This window comes from Xenopus laevis, chromosome 2S, assembly GCF_017654675.1.
Source record: "Xenopus laevis strain J_2021 chromosome 2S, Xenopus_laevis_v10.1, whole genome shotgun sequence".
Taxonomy (NCBI): domain Eukaryota; kingdom Metazoa; phylum Chordata; class Amphibia; order Anura; family Pipidae; genus Xenopus; species Xenopus laevis.
The window spans coordinates 167,922,166-167,944,294 of NC_054374.1; the positions used below are offsets into that span (position 1 = coordinate 167,922,166).

The 22,129-nt window shown below is 41.1% G+C and overlaps 1 protein-coding gene across 1 annotated transcript in view; it reads right to left on the reverse strand.

The window, feature by feature from the left end:
* Window positions 1–2,565: 2,565 nt before the first annotated feature.
* LOC121400814 (ecto-ADP-ribosyltransferase 3-like) overlaps window positions 2,566–22,129 on the reverse strand; it is a 58,855-nt gene continuing 39,291 nt past the window's right edge. The window contains exons 3-6 of the mRNA XM_041584770.1: window positions 16,209–16,948; window positions 9,706–9,738; window positions 5,769–5,975; window positions 2,566–2,753 (exon numbers count right to left, since the gene is read on the reverse strand). Coding sequence (XP_041440704.1) covers window positions 2,566–2,753; window positions 5,769–5,975; window positions 9,706–9,738; window positions 16,209–16,948 — 1,168 coding nt within the window. The remainder of the gene's footprint in view (window positions 2,754–5,768; window positions 5,976–9,705; window positions 9,739–16,208; window positions 16,949–22,129) is intronic.

Consider the following 22,129-nt stretch of genomic DNA (forward strand, 5'->3'; position numbering starts at 1 on the left):
GGTATATTTATCAAAGAGTGAAGTTAATATTGAAGTTCCGCCACTAGAGTGAAATGCCGCCACTCTCCATTCATTTCTATAGGATTTTTAAAGGCATATTCATCAAAGGGTGAACTTTCACTTTCACCCATTGATAAATACGCCTTTCAAAATCCCATAGAAATGAATTGAGAGCCTCAGAATTTCACTCTAGTGGCGGAACTTCACTCTTTGATAAATTTACCCCATGTATTCCCTGGAGCTGGACTGAAAGCCTCAACTAAACATATAAATAAAGTTAGTAGGGGCCTCGATTACACTCCCTTACTGCCCTGTAGTGATGGGCGAATAAATTCGACTGGCACAAATTTGCGGCAAATTATTGCGTTTCGCCGCTGGCAAATAAATTTGCGAAAACTCCCACGACAATTCACAGACGATAAGTTGCTTGTGTCAAAATTGACACGCCATTGAATTTTCGAACGCGCATCCAAAATTGACCTAGGCGTCAATTTTCGAGTTTCACAAATTTTTTGTGAATTTTTCGCCGTTTTGCAGGAAATTCACAAATTTTTCGGCGATGCGAAACAGGAGAAATTCACCCATCACTACTGCCTGGCTTTATTACCTTTTAATCTCTTTAGAACTCCTTCCAGGTTTATGTTGTTCCAATAGTTTTTACTGAATGCACCTTCTAGAAATGAGACTTTCTTGGACTTAACATTCAGTTTGTGTAACATTCGGTCCATCCCAGTCTCAAAGTCTTCCATTTGTGCTTCTTGTAGTCTCTTGAGCTCTTGTAGTTGGAGAAAAAATAGAAAGAAAAATAGATTTGTGTTCAGTGGTTACTGAGATTGTTCTTCATTCTAATCAATGCCTAGGTCCAAAGAGCTCTCAATCTAATTTCACGAACAGGTAAACTTTTCCTTTACAAATAAGTAAACCACACAAAATATGTCCTAACAATTTATTTGAAAGAAATACTTCATGCATGGGAATAAAAAGGTCATGCAATCATTTTGTTGAGTAAAATAATTAAATGTGAGTGTGTGTATATAGAGGGCGAGTGTTAGAGAGTTTCAGAGTGGAGAACTACACCATATTTATCACCCAGACATTCCCTGTATAACCCAGCCTGCAACCCTGTGCCTTTATATGGTCACAGAACAGCCCCTCAGTGACTTCTAATATCCTTATCATTTACAGTAGGGGGTACATTATCCCTTATAATACATGAGTGATACTCAGAGTTCCCTGTATAACTCAGCCTGCAGCCTTGTGCCTTTATATGGTCACAGAACAACCCCTCAGTGACTTCTAATATCCTTATCATTTACAGTAGGGGGTACATTATCCCTTATAATACATGAGTGATACTCAGAGTTCCCTGTATAACTCAGCCTGCAGCCTTGTGCCTTTATATGGTCACAGAACAGCCCCTCAGTGACTTCTAATATCCTTATCATTTACAGTAGGGGGTACATTATCCCTTATAATACATGAGTGATACTCAGAGTTCCCTGTATAACTCAGCCTGCAGCCTTGTGCCTTTATATGGTCACAGAACAACCCCTCAGTGACTTCTAATATCCTTATCATTTACAGTAGGGGGTACATTATCCCTTATAATACATGAGTGATACTCAGAGTTCCCTGTATAACTCAGCCTGCAGCCTTGTGCCTTTATATGGTCACAGAACAACCCCTCAGTGACTTCTAATATCCTTATCATTTACAGTAGGGGGTACATTATCCCTTATAATACATGAGTGATACTCAGAGTTCCCTGTATAACTCAGCCTGCAGCCTTGTGCCTTTATATGGTCACAGAACAACCCCTCAGTGACTTCTAATATCCTTATCATTTACAGTAGGGGGTACATTATCCCTTATAATACATGAGTGATACTCAGAGTTCCCTGTATAACTCAGCCTGCAGCCTTGTGCCTTTATATGGTCACAGAACAACCCCTCAGTGACTTCTAATATCCTTATCATTTACAGTAGGGGGTACATTATCCCTTATAATACATGAGTGATACTCAGAGTTCCCTGTATAACTCAGCCTGCAACCCTGTGCCTTTATATGGTCACAGAACAGCCCCTCAGTGACTTCTAATATCCTTAACATTTACAGTAGGGGGTACATTATCCCTTATAATACATGAGTGATACTCAGAGTTCCCTGTATAACTCAGCCTGCAGCCTTGTGCCTTTATATGGTCACAGAACAACCCCTCAGTGACTTCTAATATCCTTATCATTTACAGTAGGGGGTACATTATCCCTTATAATACACGAGTGATACTCAGAGTTCCCTGTATAACTCAGCCTGCAGCCTTGTGTCTTTATATGGTCACAGAACAACCCCTCAGTGACTTCTAATATCCTTATCAGTTACAGTAGGGGGTACATTATCCCTTATAATACATGAGTGATACTCAGAGTTCCCTGTATAACTCAGCCTGCAGCCTTGTGCCTTTATATGGTCACAGAACAACCCCTCAGTGACTTCTAATATCCTTATCATTTACAGTAGGGGGTACATATATATATATATATATATATATATATAAAGTACAGTTATTAGGGAACCTCAATTACATCCACAAAAATTGCAGTTTTCTTACCTTTTAATGTCTTTAGATCTGCTTCAAGCTGATTGAGTTTTTCTTCGATGGTCAGATCATTTAGGAAATCTTGAAGTTTTTCTTCTTGTACCAAAACCATATCCTTTATGCGTTCCATTTTGAAATACAGTGATTCATAAAACTCTTTTAATTGGAGAAGAAAGAAATGAATTGCTTTGGTTTCTGGTTTTACTGAGTTTTTTCTTTATGAATCTCTTATGTCAGTAGAGCTAGCACTCTAATGAGAGTGGCCATTTCCAAATCCAAAGTGCACAGTATATATTACACATATTGATACAGTAAATATAGAGAATTGAAAGAAATGAATATTAATGAACTGAATTGTCAGAACATGGCTGAACTTGTTACCAATGACGATTACATGAAATTATAATCAAATTATATATTTAGTTCCCACTGTTTTAGTTTAAATGAGGACATTTATATATTTTTTTAATAGACAGGCCCCAAAATAAAGGCCAAAGTGAAATTCTGCTTGAGGTGGTTGAGGATGGAGGACATGGGGTGTCTGACCCCCCTACTTATAATGACTCTAAAGATTGACTTTATTTAAGGAGATCTCAAACAAGTTTCCTTTTTATGCATTTAAATATAATAATGTTAGAATGTACAGTGAAAATGACGGGCTTTGTTAGAATCAATAGTCTTGTTTATATAACAAAGCTTAGCTGTGCAGAATACAATGGGTTTAATTCTTACACATGGAGATAAACAAGACTCAAATGCTATTCGTGGCTCTGTTTAACAAGTGAAATGCAAATAAATATTATTTATCAGCAGGCTCCTCATTGGTCAATTCCCCATACAACTCCAATAGGACGATATTGTGCTGCAGATAAGGAGGCCTCATACTCAGTTAGGGTCGTACATAGAGGTGCCACTTTTTGTGACATGAAGGGGCAGATGATACAGATGGGGTGGGGCAGTGATGTCATGGGGTTGCTTGATGACATTAAAGGAGAATTCAACCCTAAATTTAAAATACCCTACCCCCCATCCCCACCACCATCAAGACCCCCCTCCCTCCTCCCCCAGCCTAAGTGTTACCCCGGACAAATGTCACTAACGTTTTACTTACCCCTTGGTGCAGATTCTGTCCAGCAGAGTTCACGGGCGCCATATTGATCTGCTTTGGTAATCTTCAGAATGAGAATTTTTTGACGCAAAACAGAAAATTGCTCTACCTGTGAATGCGCCGGAACTCACGAAAATTGCAGAAACGCCGCTCTCATTCCAAAGATTACTAAAGTGCCTGAAGATGGTGCCCATGAACTCCGATGCCTGAATCTGCACAGATGGGTAAGAAAACCGTTAGGGACATTTTCCCGGGGTAACACTTAGGCTGGGGGAGGAGGGAGGGGGGTCTTGGTGGGGATAGGAGGTTGGGTCGTTTTAAATTTAGGGTTGAATTCTCCTTTAAGGGGTGGGTCTTTGATGCAAGGGGTCAGGGCTAAGACATAACAGATGGGGATTGCAAGTTTCTTTTTGAAACCCACACAGTTTGACTGGGTCAGTAGAAATAGGACATTTCAAACAGTTGCTTGTGAGTAGATATAATTTAGTAAACGGATTTCATATTTGTGGTTGTTACAAATTCTCATCACTAGATGTGGGACAGGGAATTCCCATTACAGAAGGTTCTGGAGAAGGCACCCCTCACCTCAAGAGGTAAAATTATGGTGCCAAGGACCTGTGTTACATTTCCCAGGTAAGAGTCCATTTACCCAGCTTCCGTTAGATAGACCCGTTAGTATTGGGGCAGCTTCTGTTGCTGACAGATAGAGGTAGGGCAGTTAGTTGAGCAGTTGAGCCTCCACCAAGGAGAAAAGAAAGTGCTAGTGCTCCAGGCAGTAAATGCCAGTCAGAGTCAAAGAGGCACCGTCAATTAGGTCCTTGTAATTTGCTGATGGAAGGACCCTTTTATTTGTGCCCAGTCCTGGGCTGGACACCCACTGAGTCAAGAGGGACCCTGAGAGATCAGAGGGGTCATTTAAAGAATGCAGTGAGCAAAGTACCAAAAAGGGTCAACATTTTCAGTCTGGTGTGAGGAGTGCGGCATCCCTGGTGCTTGTTAGATGAGCACTAAGAGGCCTGTACTTGTACTCTCTACTGCTCAAGAGCTTGTGTCTCGGAGAACTGTAACTAACCCTACGGGGTCTGAAGAGACTGAGCTATAACAAGGTATCATCTAATGTGAATCCCTGAACTGTCAACTGTGTAACTGACACTGACATCAATCAAATGGGATGTGGGAAGTGTCTCCTTCCAATTGTGAGCTAAAGGGTTAATGCAGCCAAACTGCAGGAAAAGCCCATATTCCCCATCACTGCTCTCCCCAAAACACTGGGATTGTTATTTAATGATTGTTCTTCAATGTACAATTCAAGGTCTTCATGTTTTTTTAGTCTGACTTTATTAATTAAAGGTTACGTTTTAACCGTTAGATACTTTGTACATGTCTCACACTGAACTAGTTTGCTTTGAAGTGTGTGGTTTGAAACTGATAGTCACAAGTATCCATTTCACTTCAACATCTTTGTGTCTTTGGTTATATATACCGAAATCTCAAATTGGAGCAGGCACTCAAGGGCAAAAACTTCCACCAGGCAGTGGAAGTTTTTGCCCTTGAGTGCCTGCTCCAATTTGAGATTTCGGTTTGTCCGCCCCTTGTGCTGAGGGCGCAGGGCAGTGCACCTGGGCCACTTCATTGACGTGGTGAGTAACTACTATCAAGAGACCCTACTATATAGAAGCTTTCTTTGGTTATATTTATACAAACTTGCAGTGTGTTGACATGTCATACTTAAGATGTATTTCCCCTTAAGCTACGGGTTTGGGGCGCAGACGACAATCGGTGAGTGCTTCTGATCCTTATAAATTGTACTTGATTGAGCGACGGGTTCGGGGTAGAGACACCCAAACCGCAGTGCCGGCCTGGTGAGCATTTGAGCAAGAGCGTTTAAATATAGCTGCAACTATAACAATATGCTTCAGTAACCAAAGCCGCTAATGAACCAGTTGAATAAGCCTGTAGCACCTGAAGATTGTTAATTGGAGTGATAATTAAGATAACAGCTCAAACCCTAAGTATAGATCTTCATATTCAGCAGTTTGAATAGAGGCCTTTGTTCTGGTTACCTGACATTTGTTCATCTAATTGTATAATCTTGTTTTTGTCTTGATACTCTTCCCATTGCAGTGATCTGATGTTATATTGATTGATGTCCCACTTTTCATGGTTTCTGCTCATTAGATCTTCCAAAGTGTTGATCCGCTCTTCTGTTTCATGAGTCCACTTTGTCCCATGTTGTGTCTCTTCTATATTGTTCCACATTCCACTGATTCCTGATGTACAGAAACAATATTTATCATTTCCACTATATCCTACAAACTGACTTAAGGTGGCCATACACGGGCCAATTAAAGCTGCCCCGATGGGCTTCCCCGATTGAGATCTGGCCGAAAGAAGGCCAGATCTCGATCTGATTGGACGAAATATCCCGTCAGATCACGGCCACATCTATTCGTTGATGCGGCCCCGCGATTCACCGCCCATTACTATTCATTAGGATACGATCGTTGGGCCCTAGGGCCCACGATTGGATCAGCCCGATATTGCCCACCTCAAGGTGGGCATATCAGGGAGAGATCTGCTCATTTGGTGACATCGTCAAACGAGCAGATCTCTCCATGTATGGCCAGATTTACTTTGTACTAGCAGCAATCATCTGCAAAACAGCACACTCCATACAAATTAACATTTTAAGGGGGCACAGTCTGAAGGCCAGTAAGGGGGAGATTTGGGGTGACTGCTTATTTGTGCCCTGGGTACCCCTGGAACTATAGCAGGGTGACACCCCAATGTTTCTATATATCTGTAACCTTGTTATGAGCTAAGGGGGCTCAGTCTGAAGGTCAGTTAGGGGGAGATTTGGGGTGAGTGCTTATTTGTACCCTGGGTACCCCTGAAACTATAGCAGGGTGACACCCCAATGTTTCTATTTATCTGTAACCTTGTTATGAGCTAAGGGGGCCCAGTCTGAAGGTCAGTTAGGGGGAGATTTGGGGTGAGTGCTTATTTGTACCCTGGGTACCCCTGAAACTATAGCAGGGTGACACCCCAATGTTTCTATATATCTGTAACCTTGTTATGAGCTAAGGAGGCCCAGTCTGAAGGTCAGTTAGGGGGAGATTGGGGGGGGATTATTTGTACCCTGGATACCCCTGGAACTATAGTAGGGTGACACCCCAATGTTTCTATATATCTGTAACCTTGTTATGAGCTAAGGGGGCCCAGTCTGAAGGTCAGTTAGGGGGAGATTTGGGGTGAGTGTTTATTTGTACCCTGGGTACCCCTGGAACTATAGCAGGGTGACTGTTACCCCAATGTTTCTATATATCTGTAACCTTGTTATGAGCTAAGGGGCCCAGTCTGAAGGTCAGTTAGGGGGAGATTTGGGGTGAGTGTTTATTTGTACCCTGGGTACCCCTGGAACTATAGCAGGAGGACTGTATATATCTGTATATACTTGTTATGAGCTAAGGGGCCAGTTAGGAGGAGATTTGGGGTGAGTGCTTATTTGTACCCTGGGTACCCCTGGAACTATAGCAGGGTGACACCCAATGTTTCTATAACCTTGTTATGAGCTAAGGGGTCCCAGTCTGAAGGCCAGTTAGGGGGAGATTTGGGGTGAGTGATTATTTGTGCCCTGGGTACCCCTGGAACTATAGCAGGGTGACTGTTACCCCAATGTTATACTGTATCCTATTTCTAAAAGAAGCCCTGATTGAAAATAGAAATAAAACTGTAAATATAAATCATGGGTCTTTGATTAAAACTTTGTACCTGTAATCATTTATATGAATGGGCTGCATATCTAAGATTATCTGGTGGTATAAAAAGTAACAGATTTTTACAGACAGGGTTTAATTTCTATTGTGTACTCATGGGCTTCTGTATCAGACTTCCTGTTTTTAGCTTAAACCTCCAGGGCTAGGGCTTGAGCATGCTCAGTTTGCTCCTCTCTCCCTCCCTGCTGTAATCTGAGCCCAGAGTGAGCAGGCAGAGACTCAGGCAGGAAGTTATATCACACCAAGCTAATATGGCAGCTGCTATCCTAAACAAACAGAGAGAGTGTCTAGACCTGTTACTCAGGTATAGTAAAGCATTCTGCAGAATAAATATAGTGTTATAACTTGCACTTTTGTGGCTAATCTATTGGCAATAAACTGCCTTGGTAGCTTTCCTTCTCCTTTAAGTGCTGCAGAATATGTTATTGCTTTATAAATGCTTGTTAATAATAATAATAATAATAATAATAATAATAATGTTTCTAATTGCTTTTATTCTGAATTAATTATAACTACCTTTACCAATAAAGTGCATAACAAGAAGGTGCTAAGTTTTCTTCTACTTCATGTGGTGAGAATAAATTATCTCATGTGGTTGATGCTGAATATCAATTAATTACCAATTAATTACCGATAAAGTGCTAATGCTTGTATAATAAATTATAGGTAATTTATTTACCAATAAATTACTTAAATAAATTTCACTTAGGCAATTAAATATCTTAAAAAGAGTGCTAGTGCATAATTAATTCATTCATTTATGAATTCATTAATAAAAAATTTATTTGAGTGCTAGTGTAAATAGGTAGTTAATTCTAAAGCCACAATTAATAGTAACAAGATTTCATAAAAAGTGACCAGCAAATCATGAAATAAAGATTGAAAAGGAAAAATGGAACTTCGACCGCAGAATACCCAAATTCGATGAAAAAAGTTCCAATTCGATATTCGAATTCGAAGTATTTCGATTCGATGGTTGAATTTCTAAGTATTTTTTACTTCCAAATTCGACCCTTGATAAATCTGCCCCATGTGTCTAGTAATGATTCAGGATTAATATTCATTGTTTCATTCTAATTGAGTAGATCTTGTAGGTCCTGTAAGGCCTGGATTTCTGTGGGTGTGAATGGATTGTTTATTTGGTCTTTGTGTTGACCAAAATGTTTCTTAAGTAGTAACTTCCTGGTAAATAGATTTAAAGGAGAAGGAAACCCCCTGGACGCAAAAACCCTCCCCTGTGTTGCTTCCCCTCTCTCCTCCCCCCTGGCCTACCTGTCCCGCTGGGCAAATGCCCCTAACTTGTTACTTACCCTTCTGCGCAGGTCCAGTCTACGGAGTTCACCGACGCCATCTTCTTCCACGCCATCTTCTTCCTGCTTTGACCGGCGTTTTGGCGCATGCGCAGTAGGAGCATTTCGCCGGTACGGATCTACTGCGCATGCGCCAAAAGTCACAAAGTTTTCTGATTTCGTGACTTTTGGCGCATGCGCAGTAGATCGGTACCGGCGAAATGCTCCTACTGCGCATGCGCCGGTCAAGCTGGAAGAAGATCGCATGGAAGAAGATGGCGTCAGTGAACTCCGTAGACTGGACCTGCGCAGAAGGGTAAGTAACAAGTTAGGGGCATTTGCCCAGCGGGACAGGTAGGCCAGGGGGGAGGAGGGAGGGGAAGCAACACATGGGAGGGGGGAGGGTTTTTGCGCCCAGGGGGTTTCCTTCTCCTTTAAGTCTTTGAAGGTTTGAAATATGCCTCAATGAAAAGTGGGAGAGAAGGAGAGTCCCTTGTTGAGTATGTCAATATGGGTGGGAGTGAGGGTCTGAGTTGATAAATTAATTATTTTTAATACTTGTTCTTTTTCTGATAACTCCGTGTGGATGCAGAGTCCATTTTCCTCTTGTCCATCAAGTTGAAATTCCCTTTCCCTTGATCTAGTTCTCTCCTCTTGCAGCTTTCCATTTAGAGTAGAAGTAGGAGACCACTTAGCACTGAGCACCTTCTTGTTATGCACTTTAATGGCAAAGGTCGTTCTAATTCATTCAGAATAAAAGCATTTTCAGACTGTGTGGGGATACGTCTTTTTCTTTGTTTAATCAATTGGTACTAGTAATTCACAGTTTGATTTTAATTGTTTATTGCAAGGACAATTTTTGGTAATGTTTCTAATTGGATTAAATCTTTTCTTACAGATGCACATTGGGCAGCAGAGAGTAATGGGAGTATTACCTGTCTGGCAAATAGCAAGATTCTGTTTTTCCCCTGAAAATAAAAATCAGAATTATTTAAATTCAACAGCTGAATGTCACAAATATAAACACAATTTCCTCTGATTTGGAATTAATGGTTTTATCCTCAGTAACAGCCAGACACACACTTCTCATCAGTACAATGTATCACATATTAACATCGTTTGTCTAAATGAAACCAATAAAGGGTAAACAAAATCCGTAGCCCAGGAGGGCCCAGACTTTACTAATGTGAGATCTACTACGAGTGATGTCCCATTATCATCTACATCAATAAAAAACATTGTTAGCATTCTGTTCCATAGAAAATATTACTTACCGTATATACTCGAGTATAAGCCGAGTTTTTCAGCCCCAAAATATGCTGAAAAACTCTACCTCGGCTTATACTTGGGTCAAGCGCAAAAACGGTCGCCGGCGTCTAAGAATAGTCGCCGGCGTCTAAGAATAGTCGCCGGCGTCCCAGAATAGTCGCCGGCATCCCAGAATAGTCTCCAAGAATATTCGCCAGCATCCAAAAACGAGACGCCGGCACCTCCAATGGGAGCAGAAACCCTCAATTTTTTGATTGAAACTTACCAGAAGCTGCTGCATTTCTCACCTTAGGCTTATACTCGAGTCAATAAGCTTTCCCAGTTTTTGGAGGTAAAATTAGGTACCTCGGCTTATACTCGGGACGGCTTATACTCGAGTATATACGGTAACTATTGATTTATGGGAAAATGTATATTGTTATATTTAACTTACATCTATTTCTTATGTGACTGTAACATAATAAATATCAGAATGAAACAGGAGGGTGATATAGACAAGCTGTTTGTTGACAGTGTATTGAGATCTACTGATCACCAGCTAAAGTTCTACTGGTAGATCCCAATTTATCTTTTCGGCGCCGCCTTCTGTAGCCTCTTCAGTTTCATTTATAGAGGAAAAAAAACTTCCTCTAAAAATTCCAAAAATCAATTGCAGCAGTCCCTGGATCAGCTGTATGTTCAAAGCTAATATCAGTAACACTGTCCAACCCCTTCTTGTACCTAATGTATCTGCCACTAATTTATTTCTCTACAGAGAGACTCCCACAACTTCCCAGCTCTCTCTGTAACACCCCTTCCCTCTGTAACATGGGACGTCTTTCCTCTAATCTCATTGGCTCCCTACTGTCTGCTGAGAGAAGCTACTGGTGAATAAAGTATCAGACAGTTAATTGTTAGTCCCCTTATATATTTATATATAGTGATCATATCCCCCTTATATATTTATATATAGTGATCATATCCCCTTATATATTTATATATAGTGATCATATCCCCTTATATATTTATATATAGTGATCATATCCCCCTTATATATTTATATATAGTGATCATATCCCCCTTATATATTTATATATAGTGATCATATCCCCTTATATATTTATATATAGTGATCATATCCCCTTATATATTTATATATAGTGATCATATCCCCTTATATATTTATATATAGTGATCATATCCCCCTTATATATTTATATATAGTGATTATATCCCCTTATATATTTATATATAGTGATCATTTCCCCTTATATATTTATATATAGTGATCATATCCCCTTATATATTTATATATAGTGATCATACCCCCCTTATATATTTATATATAGTGATCATATCCCCCTTATATATTTATATATAGTGATCATATCCCCTTATATATTTATATATAGTGATCATATCCCTCTTATATATTTATATATAGTGATTATATCCCCCTTATATATTTATATATAGTGATCATTCCTCCCCTTATATATTTATATATAGTGATCATATCCCTCTTATATATTTATATATAGTGATTATATCCCCCTTAACAGTCTCTTCTCCAGTGTAACCAATCCCAACTTGTCTTTCCCCATAACTGATCCCTTTCATTCCCTTTATCAGCTTAGTCGCTCTTCTCTGTACTTTCTCTATTTCATATAAACAAGCTGCTGTGTAGCCATGGGGGCAGCCATTCAAGCACAGGATACACAGTAGATAACAGATCAGTACTACTATAGTTTATATAAACAAGCTGCTGTGTAGCCATGGGGGCAGCCATTCAAGCACAGGATACACAGTAGATAACAGATCAGTACTACTATAGTTTATATAAACAAGCTGCTGTGTAGCCATGGGGGCAGCCATTCAAGCACAGGATACACAGTAGATAACAGATAAGTACTACTATAGTTTATATAAACAAGCTGCTGTGTAGCCATGGGGCAGCCATTCAAGCACAGGATACACAGTAGATAACAGATCAGTACTACTATAGTTTATATAAACAAGCTGCTGTGTAGCCATGGGGGCAGCCATTCAAGCACAGGATACACAGTAGATAACAGATCAGTACTACTATAGTTTATATAAACATGCTGCTACAAACTAGGGTCTTTGTAGATAACACGTTGTCTAATTCTGGGCAGTGTCATTCTGTGGCTACTAAAGCAAATAAAGTTCTTGTATAAAAAAGGGCATTAACTCAAGGGATGAAAACATAATTGTGTCTCTTTATAGGTCCCTGGTGAGGCCTCATCTGGAGTATGGGGGCAGTTTTGGACTCCAGTCCTTAAGAGGGATATAAATGAGCTGGAGAGAGTGCAGAGACTAAGTGCAACTAAACTGGTTAGAGGGAGGGAAGAGTTAAATTATGAGGGGAGACTGACAAGGTTGGGGTTGTTTTCTCTGGGGGAAAAAAGGCGCTTGTGAGGGGACATGATTAGACTTTACAAGTACATTAGAGGACATTATAGACAAATAGCAGGGGACCTTTTTACCCATAAAGAGAATCACGTACCAGAGGCCTCCCCTTCAGACTAGAGGAAAAGAAGTTTCATTTAAAGGAACAGAGTAGGGGGTTCATCACAGTGAGGACAGTGAGGTTGGGGAATGCACTGCCGGTTGATGATTCAGTTAATGACTATAAGAGGGACTTGGATGATTTCTTGGACAGACATAATACAAAGGCTATTGTGATACTAAACTCTATAGTTAGTATAGATATGGGGATATATCATTTATGTGATAGTAGGGAGGGGGGGAGGAGATTTGGCTGGGGGTTAAGGATAGGGAGGAGCACATGTCATATGTACAATATGGGACCAGTATTAAATGTATGTTTCTAAATGCAACAAGTCAGACTGGTAAAATGGGAGAACTGGAGCTGCTGGAGGGAAAATATGATGTGATTGGCTGAAACATGTCTGAATGAGTCACATGACTGGGCAGTTAATATCAGTGGCTATACTTTGTTTCCCAGGGACAGAGGCAATAGAAAAGGAGGAGGGGTATGTCTGTATGTTAGGCAGGATTTAAATCTAATATAAAGTAATGATAATGGGGTAATTAGCCAGATATTGACTGGAGCAACAGTACTGCCAGATCAGTTAATGGGAACAAGTTTATAAACTGTTACATGACAATTTTATGGCACAGGTTGTTGAGGAGCCAACCAGAAAAAATGCTATTGTGGATCTAGTGATCTCTAATGAGCCAGAACTTATAGCAAATGTGCAAGTCATTGAACCCCTGGGTAATAGTGACCATAATGTTATATCATTTAATGTCTGGTGCAAAAAACTAATATACACTGGGGCAACAAAAACCAGGAATTTCAGAAAAGCTAATTTTAGAAGGCTGCCCTACAGAATATTAACTGGGGCATTAAGTTTTCTGCTAAAAACACGGTTTTCTGCTAAAAACACAGAACAGAAACAGCTGTCATTTAAAATGATATCAAATCATTACTCAGTGTATTCCCTTTAGGAGTAAATGTAGAGACTCTGGATCTTCTTGCACCTCTCCTCCCACATTGACAACAAGCCTCTAATCCCAGACCCTGGTTAAACCCCACCACCCACCTACTTTACTTTATCATCTGAATGAGAATGAAAAAAATCACTTTCAAACTTTCTTTACTACAGATTTCTCCTCTCTGGGTTCAACACTGCTCTCTTTGAGGCTAAACATGTCTACATCTCACAACTCTCTAATGCTCTGTTCACTTCAAACCCCAGTCTATAGCACAATCACTTGTTCTCTCACCACAATAATTCGACCCGATATGCTAAAGCAGGGATCCCCAAACTTTTGAACCCATGAGCAACATTCAGAAGAAAAAGGAGTTGGGGAGCAACACAACCATGAAACATGTTCTTGAGGTGCCAAATAAGTGCCGTGATTGGCCATCTGGTAGCCCCTATGTGGATTGTCAACCTACATTGCTGCTCTGTTTGACAGTGCAATTGGTTTTATAAAAACCAAAATTTGCCTCCAAGTCTGGAATTCAAAAATAATCAGCTGCTTTGAGGCCACTGGGAGCAACATCCAAGGGATTGGGGAGCAACATCCAAGGGATTGGGGAGCAATATGTTACTCATGAGCTACTGGTTGGGGACCACTGTGCTAAAGCATCACCCCCATCTCCTCATATGCCTTTCTGCCCATCAATCAAAAACATTATAGAGCATCCTTTGCCTCCTTCACTGAAGGTGAAGCTGCCCTCCTCCTCCCCAGCCAGCACTTACTGACTTGATCCCATTCCATCACACATTTTTAACTCATCTCTTTCAACTGGCCCATCCACCTTCAAATGTGCTCTTGGCAGACCTATACTCAAGAATCCTTCTTCTGATTTGACTTCCCCCGATAACTGCAGGCCAATCCTGCCTTCCCCCTCCAAGCTCCTTGAACAGATCTACAAATGCTTCGTATCAGCAGTTCTGCTCTATAATGGTTGCCATCCTATCTCTCTATGAGCATCTTCAGTGTAATAGTTTCTGACAAGACCTCTGTTGATCTTAGTGTTCGGGTGCCCCAAGGGTCTGTCCTAGGGCCTCTTGAGTTCTCTCAATACAGTCTTTCTTTTTGTGACCTCGTCAGATCCTTGGCTTATCCTATCACCTTTATGTAGATAACACACAGTTCCTGATCTCAAGCCTGCTATTCAGACACAGATCACCCAATGCCTTACTGCCATAGCATCTTTGATTACTGATCACCACCTTAAACTTAACATGTCCAAGACTGAATTGCTTATATTCCCATATAAACCTGACCCCCTTAACCTTACCATACACAACAACACTCTTCATCCAGTCTCCTAATACAGGTGTCTGGGTGTCACCTTAGACCCTTCTCTCACTTTCTCAGGCCACATTGCATACCTCTCCAGAACATGTCACTTCTTTCTATGAAGCATTGCCAAATAACACCCATTCCTCTACCCCTCTACTACCAAAACTCTGGTCCAGACCCTCATACTCTCCCTGATACTGTAACATATTACTGGTCTCCCTGAATCACATCTCCACCCACTGCGTTCAGTCCTCACTGCTGCTGCCCCATCACGTCACCCACATTTAAATCTCCCCCCACCACCTCACTACTAAAATCTGCCAATGCACTTATACCTTGAAAGCCTTGAAAAAGCAATTTTGCGAAACGCGCGTTGGCTTGCTATTTCTCAACGGTTTATACCATTTTAGAGAAAACCTTGGGGGGTTCTCTTAAAAAAACTTTTTATAGTGATCTGGGCGCTTCTTTTAGGAGATTCGTTATCTGCATTCTTGTTCTACTGTTTTGACTATAAGTGCTCTGGAATTTGTGTTTTTTAGAAAAGATAGCTTCTCAATCTAGTTAATAATAGAATTTAGACCATTGACTTCTCTTTCTTTGTGGGGTCCAGCTAAAACAACCAGCTAGAAAATACGGGACTTCTCCACCCATCTACTAATTTCCTTTTTTTACCTTTTCTTGGAATAAGAGATATTAACAATTGCACTTTAATTGATTTATAAGTGAATTGATCACAATCTGGTGGCACTTTATCACCTTTATTGGTGTTTTAAATGACTTTTACTAATTCAGCAATCAACTAATGTTAAATGAATTGTTCATGAGTTAGAAATTGTAAAGCATACACAATATTTACCGTAAAAGGAAAAATTAATTGTGTCTTATTTGTACTCTATTTAATGCTATTTAATTGAGGTTAAGCACTAGCACTTTGTGGGATGAATTATTAAGGGGGGAGCCAATAGATATAGAATCACGAGATTAATTGGTTCAACTGAAATCAAATTACATAGTGATAATATAACTTTTTGTGTGTTTTTTCTGATCAAAAAGACGGGGATACTTTCTTTCTTTTCTCCTATACAAATTTAAATACTGACAGAAGTCAGATCCCCTCCTTTTAGTCATTTTTATATATCTGAAGATAGATCATTCCTTTTTATTGAGATGCACTTATACCCCCATCTCCTTTTTGTTTCTGTTTGTTTCCTTTCCCTAATAGATTGTAAGCTCTTTGGGACAGAGACCTCATCAATAGTGTGTACTGCAACACCTCTGCTCTTAAGCATAGACGGATCTATTGTTACTGTATAACTTAATATAACTGTACACATGTTTGTCTCCTGCAGCATTTGTGGTGCTAAATAAATACAGACATACTCACCCCCACGATAGGCGCAGTTGAAATAGCTGCACTGCTGGCCGGTACTTTTCAGAATATAAATTGACTCGATCTTTGCCACATATTTAAACTTTTCAGCCAACGGAATTAAAATTTCATTTTCAGAAGGGTAAAAAGAAAAGTCTTTGATTTCTGCCCCAAAACAGGTTTCTATGAAAAAGAAGGAGTTTTCCCCAAATCGTTTAGCTTCTTGCTGATCCATAGACGTAGAAGTGAATCTTCCAAACGGGAAAAGTGGTGATAATGTATAAATGGCTGAACTTCCTCTATAGGTCACAAGTTTCTTGGTACAGTCGGGTTTGAGGAGCTGCAGTGCCCTCGTTAGGTAAAAGTGAAGGGCCTTGAAATGAAATTCCTTCATATAATGATCCCTAGAGATCCCAGCCCTGCTCAGGTTATTGTTGAGCTGGAGATAAATGGGGTTTCCTTGAGGAAAATTATAAGTAAACACAAGCAGAGCGATTCCATACTCATCCCGGAACCCATCAGGAAGCTCTAGTGTCGGCTCAATCGTGTTCCATATTCCTGTTGCATCTTCCCAAGCGGCACCAAATTCAGCATTTACTTTCTCTTCCTCCAGTACTTTGGGCATTTGTTTCTCCAGCTCTTCTGCGCAGCCGATGTACTGATCATCAAAAGAGTCCGAATGGTAATTCAGTTTGTGTTCTTCACATCTCACCTGTGGAATAACAGTTACAGTATATGGAATTAATAAGATAAAACTTCCTCAATGCTTTCTTCTCTCTATTCCATCTAATGTAGCCTAACTCAATTCTTCCATCTACAACAATAACTCACACTCTTCTTCCCACTCCCTTTCTCTCCTTTTAAAATCAAATATTTGTCATGTATCATTGTAGGGCAAACAGTTCCAGTATTTTGCACGTTTCCCCTTAAAACATACCTGGTTTAGACGCAAATACCCAAAGACATGTGAGAGATGTCGGTGGGTTTTCATCTTGGAATCTGAGCTGCAGACTCTAAGGGGTGAACTTGCAGCACTGAGAGCATCGGCAAACGAGGGGGAGGAAAGGAGGCTCGCAGAGCAACCACTGGCAGGGGCTAGTGGAGTGGGGGGAGGAGAAGGGGCAGTGGAGGCTAATGAGGGAGGAAGGTTTGTGACAGTCAAGAGGGGAAGTAGGGGACAGAAGAGTAGGGGGGCTGGTCCACAGTTTGTCCAAAACAGCAAATTCGCCGTTTTGGCTGAAGATGCTGGGGAGGAAAACTCCGAACTGGCGTGTATGGAGCAGGCTGACTCTCGGAGCACCCCGGGAGGCAGTGGCTCTAATACGGGTGGTGGGGGGAGTGCAAGGAAGGAAAGGCAGGTTCTAGTTATAGGGGATTCAATTATTAGAAAGGTGGATAGGGTAATCTGTCGCAAGGCCCCTACATGCCGAACAGTCTGCTGCTTGCCTGGTGCTAGGGTTCGGCATGTGGTGGAACGAGTTGACAGATTATTGGGAGGGGCTGGGGAAGACCCAGCGGTCTTGGTACACATAGGTACCAATGACAAAGTTAGAGGAGGTGGTGAAGTCCTCAAAAATGATTTTAAAAAACTAGGTTCAAAGCTGAGGGCGAGGACTTCCAAGGTAATTTTCTCAGAGATATTACCTGAGCCACGAGCAATGCTAAGGAGACAGCGGGAGCGTAGGGAGATTAATGCGTGGCTAAAAGATTGGTGTAGGGAGGAGGGTTTTGGGTTTTTGGAGAACTGGGCTGATTTTTCAGTCGGCTACAGGCTCTTTGCTAGGGATGGGCTGCACCTCAATGATGATGGGGCAGCTGTTTTGGGAGAGAAGATGGCTAGAGGGTTGGAGGAGATTTTAAACTAGGTGTGGGGGGGGAGGGTTCAGTAAAAGATTCAGTGGTAGACAGGTTAGATGAGATAGTGGGCAAAGAAAGGGAAAATGGGGGAGGAGATTTGGCTAGGGATACTGTTAAGGATAGGGAGGACCACATGTCATATGTTCAATATGGTGCCAGTATTAAATGTATGTTTACAAATGCAAGAAGTCTGACTGGTAAAATGGGAGAGCTGGAGCTGCTGGTGATGGAAGGAAAATATGATGTGATTGGTGTGGCCGAAACATGGCTGAATGAGTCACATGACTGGGCAGTAAATATCAGTGGCTATACTTTGTTTCGGAGGGACAGAGACAATAGAAAAGGAGGAGGGGTATGTCTGTATGTTAGGCAGGATTTAAAAGCTCATATAAAGGAGGAGGTTATGTTAGAAAATGAGGGGCCAGAAGTCGTATGGGTGGAGTTCTTCACCAATTGTAAAGAATCCAGCAAATTAATTGTAGGGGTCACTATAGACCCCCTAATGTAAGTGAGGAGGAAGAGACAAAGCTCCTGATGCAAATAGAAAAGGCTGCTAGTTTGGGTAAAGTAATGATAATGGGGGATTTTAATTACCCAGATATTGACTGGAGCAACGGTACTGCCAGATCAGTTAATGGGAACAAGTTTATAAACTTATTGCACGACAATTTTTTAGCACAGGTTGTTGAGGAGCCTACCAGAAAAAATGCTATTCTTGATTTAGTGATCTCAAATGACCCAGAACTTATAGCAAATGTGCAAGTCATTGAACCCCTGGGGTAATAGTGACCATAATGTTATATCTTTTAATGTCTGGTGCAAAAAACAAAAATATACTGGGGCAACAAAAACCATGAATTTTGCCAAAGCTAATTTTAGTGCCTTGAGGGCTGCCCTACAGAGTATTGATTGGGGCATTAGGTTTTCAGCTAAAAACACAGAACAGAAATGGTTGTCCTTTAAAATGATATTAAATCATTACTGTTCTCAATTTATTCCCTTAAGGACTAAACGTAGAAGCTCTAAGAATCATCCTGTGTGGCTTAATACAGAGGTAAAGATGTTAATGGGAAAGAAGAGAAAGGCATTTAAAAACTACAAATCTGTAGGGACAGAAGCTGCATTTAATGTATATAAACACTGTAATAAATGTTGTAAATCAGCAATCCGGAAGGCTAAGAAAAGAAATGAAGAGTTAATTGCGGTGGAGGTGAAAACTAACCCTAAAAAGTTTTTTAAATATATTAATAGTAAAAAGATGCAGGTTGAGAGTGTTGCTCCATTAAATAATGGTACCAGTATGGTTGTAACAGATACAGATAAGGCAAATGTGTTAAATCAGTTCTTTTCTTCAGTGTATACAATAGAGGAGTCTGGGTTCACAGGCTCACTTAATAACTGCACGAATGGTTCAGCTCAATCTAGTCAGTGGCTGACTCAGGATATGATTCAAAAAGTTTTAATACAAATTAATGTAAACAAGGCTCCAGGGCCTGATGGCATACACCCCCGGGTTCTAAGAGAGCTTAGTTCAGTTTTAGACCAGCCCTTATTTCTGATTTTCTCAGATTCACTGTCATCTGGTATGGTGCCTATGGATTGGAGAAAAGCTGATGTTATTCCAATATTTAAAAAGGGATTACGATCTCAGCCTGGCAATTATAGGCCAGTAAGCTTGACATCTGTGGTGGGCAAATTATTTGAAGGCTTGTTAAGGGATCACATACAAAATTTTGTCCTATTGAATGGCATTATGAGCAGCAATCAGCATGGCTTTATGAAGGATAGGTCATGTCAGACGAATTTGATTGCATTTTATGATGTGGTAAGTAAGATTCTGGATAGTGGGGGGGCAGTAGATGTGATCTATTTGGATTTTGCCAAAGCGTTTGATACTGTGCCCCACAAACGACTGCTTTCTAAACTAAGGTCTGTTGGGCTTAATGAAGTTGTTTGCACATGGATAGGAAACTGGCATTTTGGAGTCAGGAAGGAATTTTTCCTCCCCTAAGTCATTAATGAACAAGTTAAATAAAAGTGGACCCAATACTGAGCCCTGGGGGACCCCACTAAGAACCTTACTCCAAGTAGAGAATGTCCCATTAACAACATTTTTCCCCCTCTAAGGCAAATTGGAGAGGCTTCAGATGGGTTTTTTTGCCTTCCTCTGGATCAACTGGCAGATAGGTAGTTAATAAACAAAAAAAAAAAAAAAAAAAAGGTTGAACTCGATGGACATGTGTCTTTTTTCAACCTTACTTACTATGTTACTATGTTACATAGTACTGTATTGACCATTATTGTTAGTGGAGTACCGCAGGGGTCTGTCCTTAGCCCTTTGCTTTTTAAATTTTTCATTAATTGTAACTGTTGGCACCTTAAATCTAGAACCAATCCCAAGCACCCTGGTCACAGCTCATACTTCCGCCTGTAGCAGCCGCCTTTAGCCTCAGCAGGAGCCCTCAGCTACTCAGATGCCACCAGGTCTTAAAACGAGAGGTGCAAGGCGAGGGGTTCTAGACAAGCAGAGGGGCACAACTGTAAGGCAAGAGTCTTTGGGCTGAAGGTCACAGTACAAGGCGTGAGACAAAATCGTAATCAGATCAGGCCGGGTCGGGGCAGGCAGAGAACAAACGTAGTCAGGCAGGCAAGGGTCAAACCAGGAAGTCAATCAGAGGGATAAGGCAGAATCGGCGTCGGATATCAGGCAAGGGGTCAGGAAACAGAAAGTAGAATCGTCAAGAACAGGCAGGGGTCACAACAGGTAGTCAATAACAGGTTTCAGAATCAAAATAGCAACAGTGAAGCACCAGGAACAAATCCTATCACGGGCACTGACAAATACAATCTGCTACTTTAAATATATTTGCATTTCGCGCCAATGCTCGCCAGCGTCATCATGCCAGCGTGAGTGCGCCTACAAACCCGGAAGATGCGCGCCGCGCGCGCCCTAGGAAACCTGCACTGAGGAGGATTGCTGCTGCGGCGGGCGTCCCAGCCGAGGAGCCAGCGAGCGTCCCCGTTGACCCCCTTGAACCACTGGACCACCAGGGAGGTGAGACCTCACATTAATGACCTAGAGGTGGGCATTGATTAATGACTGGGTGGTGGGCATTGTTTCTATTTTTGCTGATGATACTGTACCCAATACAGAACCCTACTCAAAGCAGAGAATGTACGACTGACACCCCACTCTGTACTCGATCATGTAGCCAGTGTCCTATCCAAATCAAATAACTTGCTCAGCACAGATGTCAGACTTACTGGTCTTACTGGTGCATCAGCTTTCCATCAACCCATAGGTACCATACCTCCAACTTTGCTTAACCAAACCATTTATGTACAATATTCATTATCAGCCACTAACAGCTTATTTGAGCTGAGCCATGTTTACAAAGTCATTCCTGTAGCTGTGATGTATACATAGAGGAATAATAATTCATTTAGTACATTGATTTTTCCAATCCCCTGTAAGCAAAATAACTCATTCACCCCTCATCTTTTTACAAATGAAAAAAACTTTTTGGGACTAGTAAACACAATCAAGAGTAATCATAACCCAACTGAATAGCTGGGAAAATAAAAACCTAAAACCAGAGGATGCTGGGAAGTCCCAGAATGAAGAGTGAAGCTTGTTGTACCTGAGGAACTATGTGTAGAACCAGAGCCCAGAGGCCACACCATTGCAGCAGAGACCCCATTGCAATCTCTGTAACTGAAAAATAAAGGATATCATTGTAGAAATAATATAAGTAGACACTAGGCACTATTACAGTGGAACACACAATTATATTTGGCACCTAATACCTTCCTAATATGGAGACAACTTGATGGGCTTGTTTACTAATTGCACTGCTTGGTACTAAGCTGAAAACAATGGGCACAAACTGCACCTGCCCAGAAGAATGTGAGTTCGAGATGAATACTGCCCTGCTTCATTCAGCAGAGCTCTAGGTGTCCCCCTAACCCAGGGATCCCCAACCTTTTGAACCCGTGAGCAACATTCAGAAGTAAAAGGAGGTGGGGAGCAACACTAGCATGAGAAATGTTCTTGGGGTGCCAAATAAGGACTGTGATTG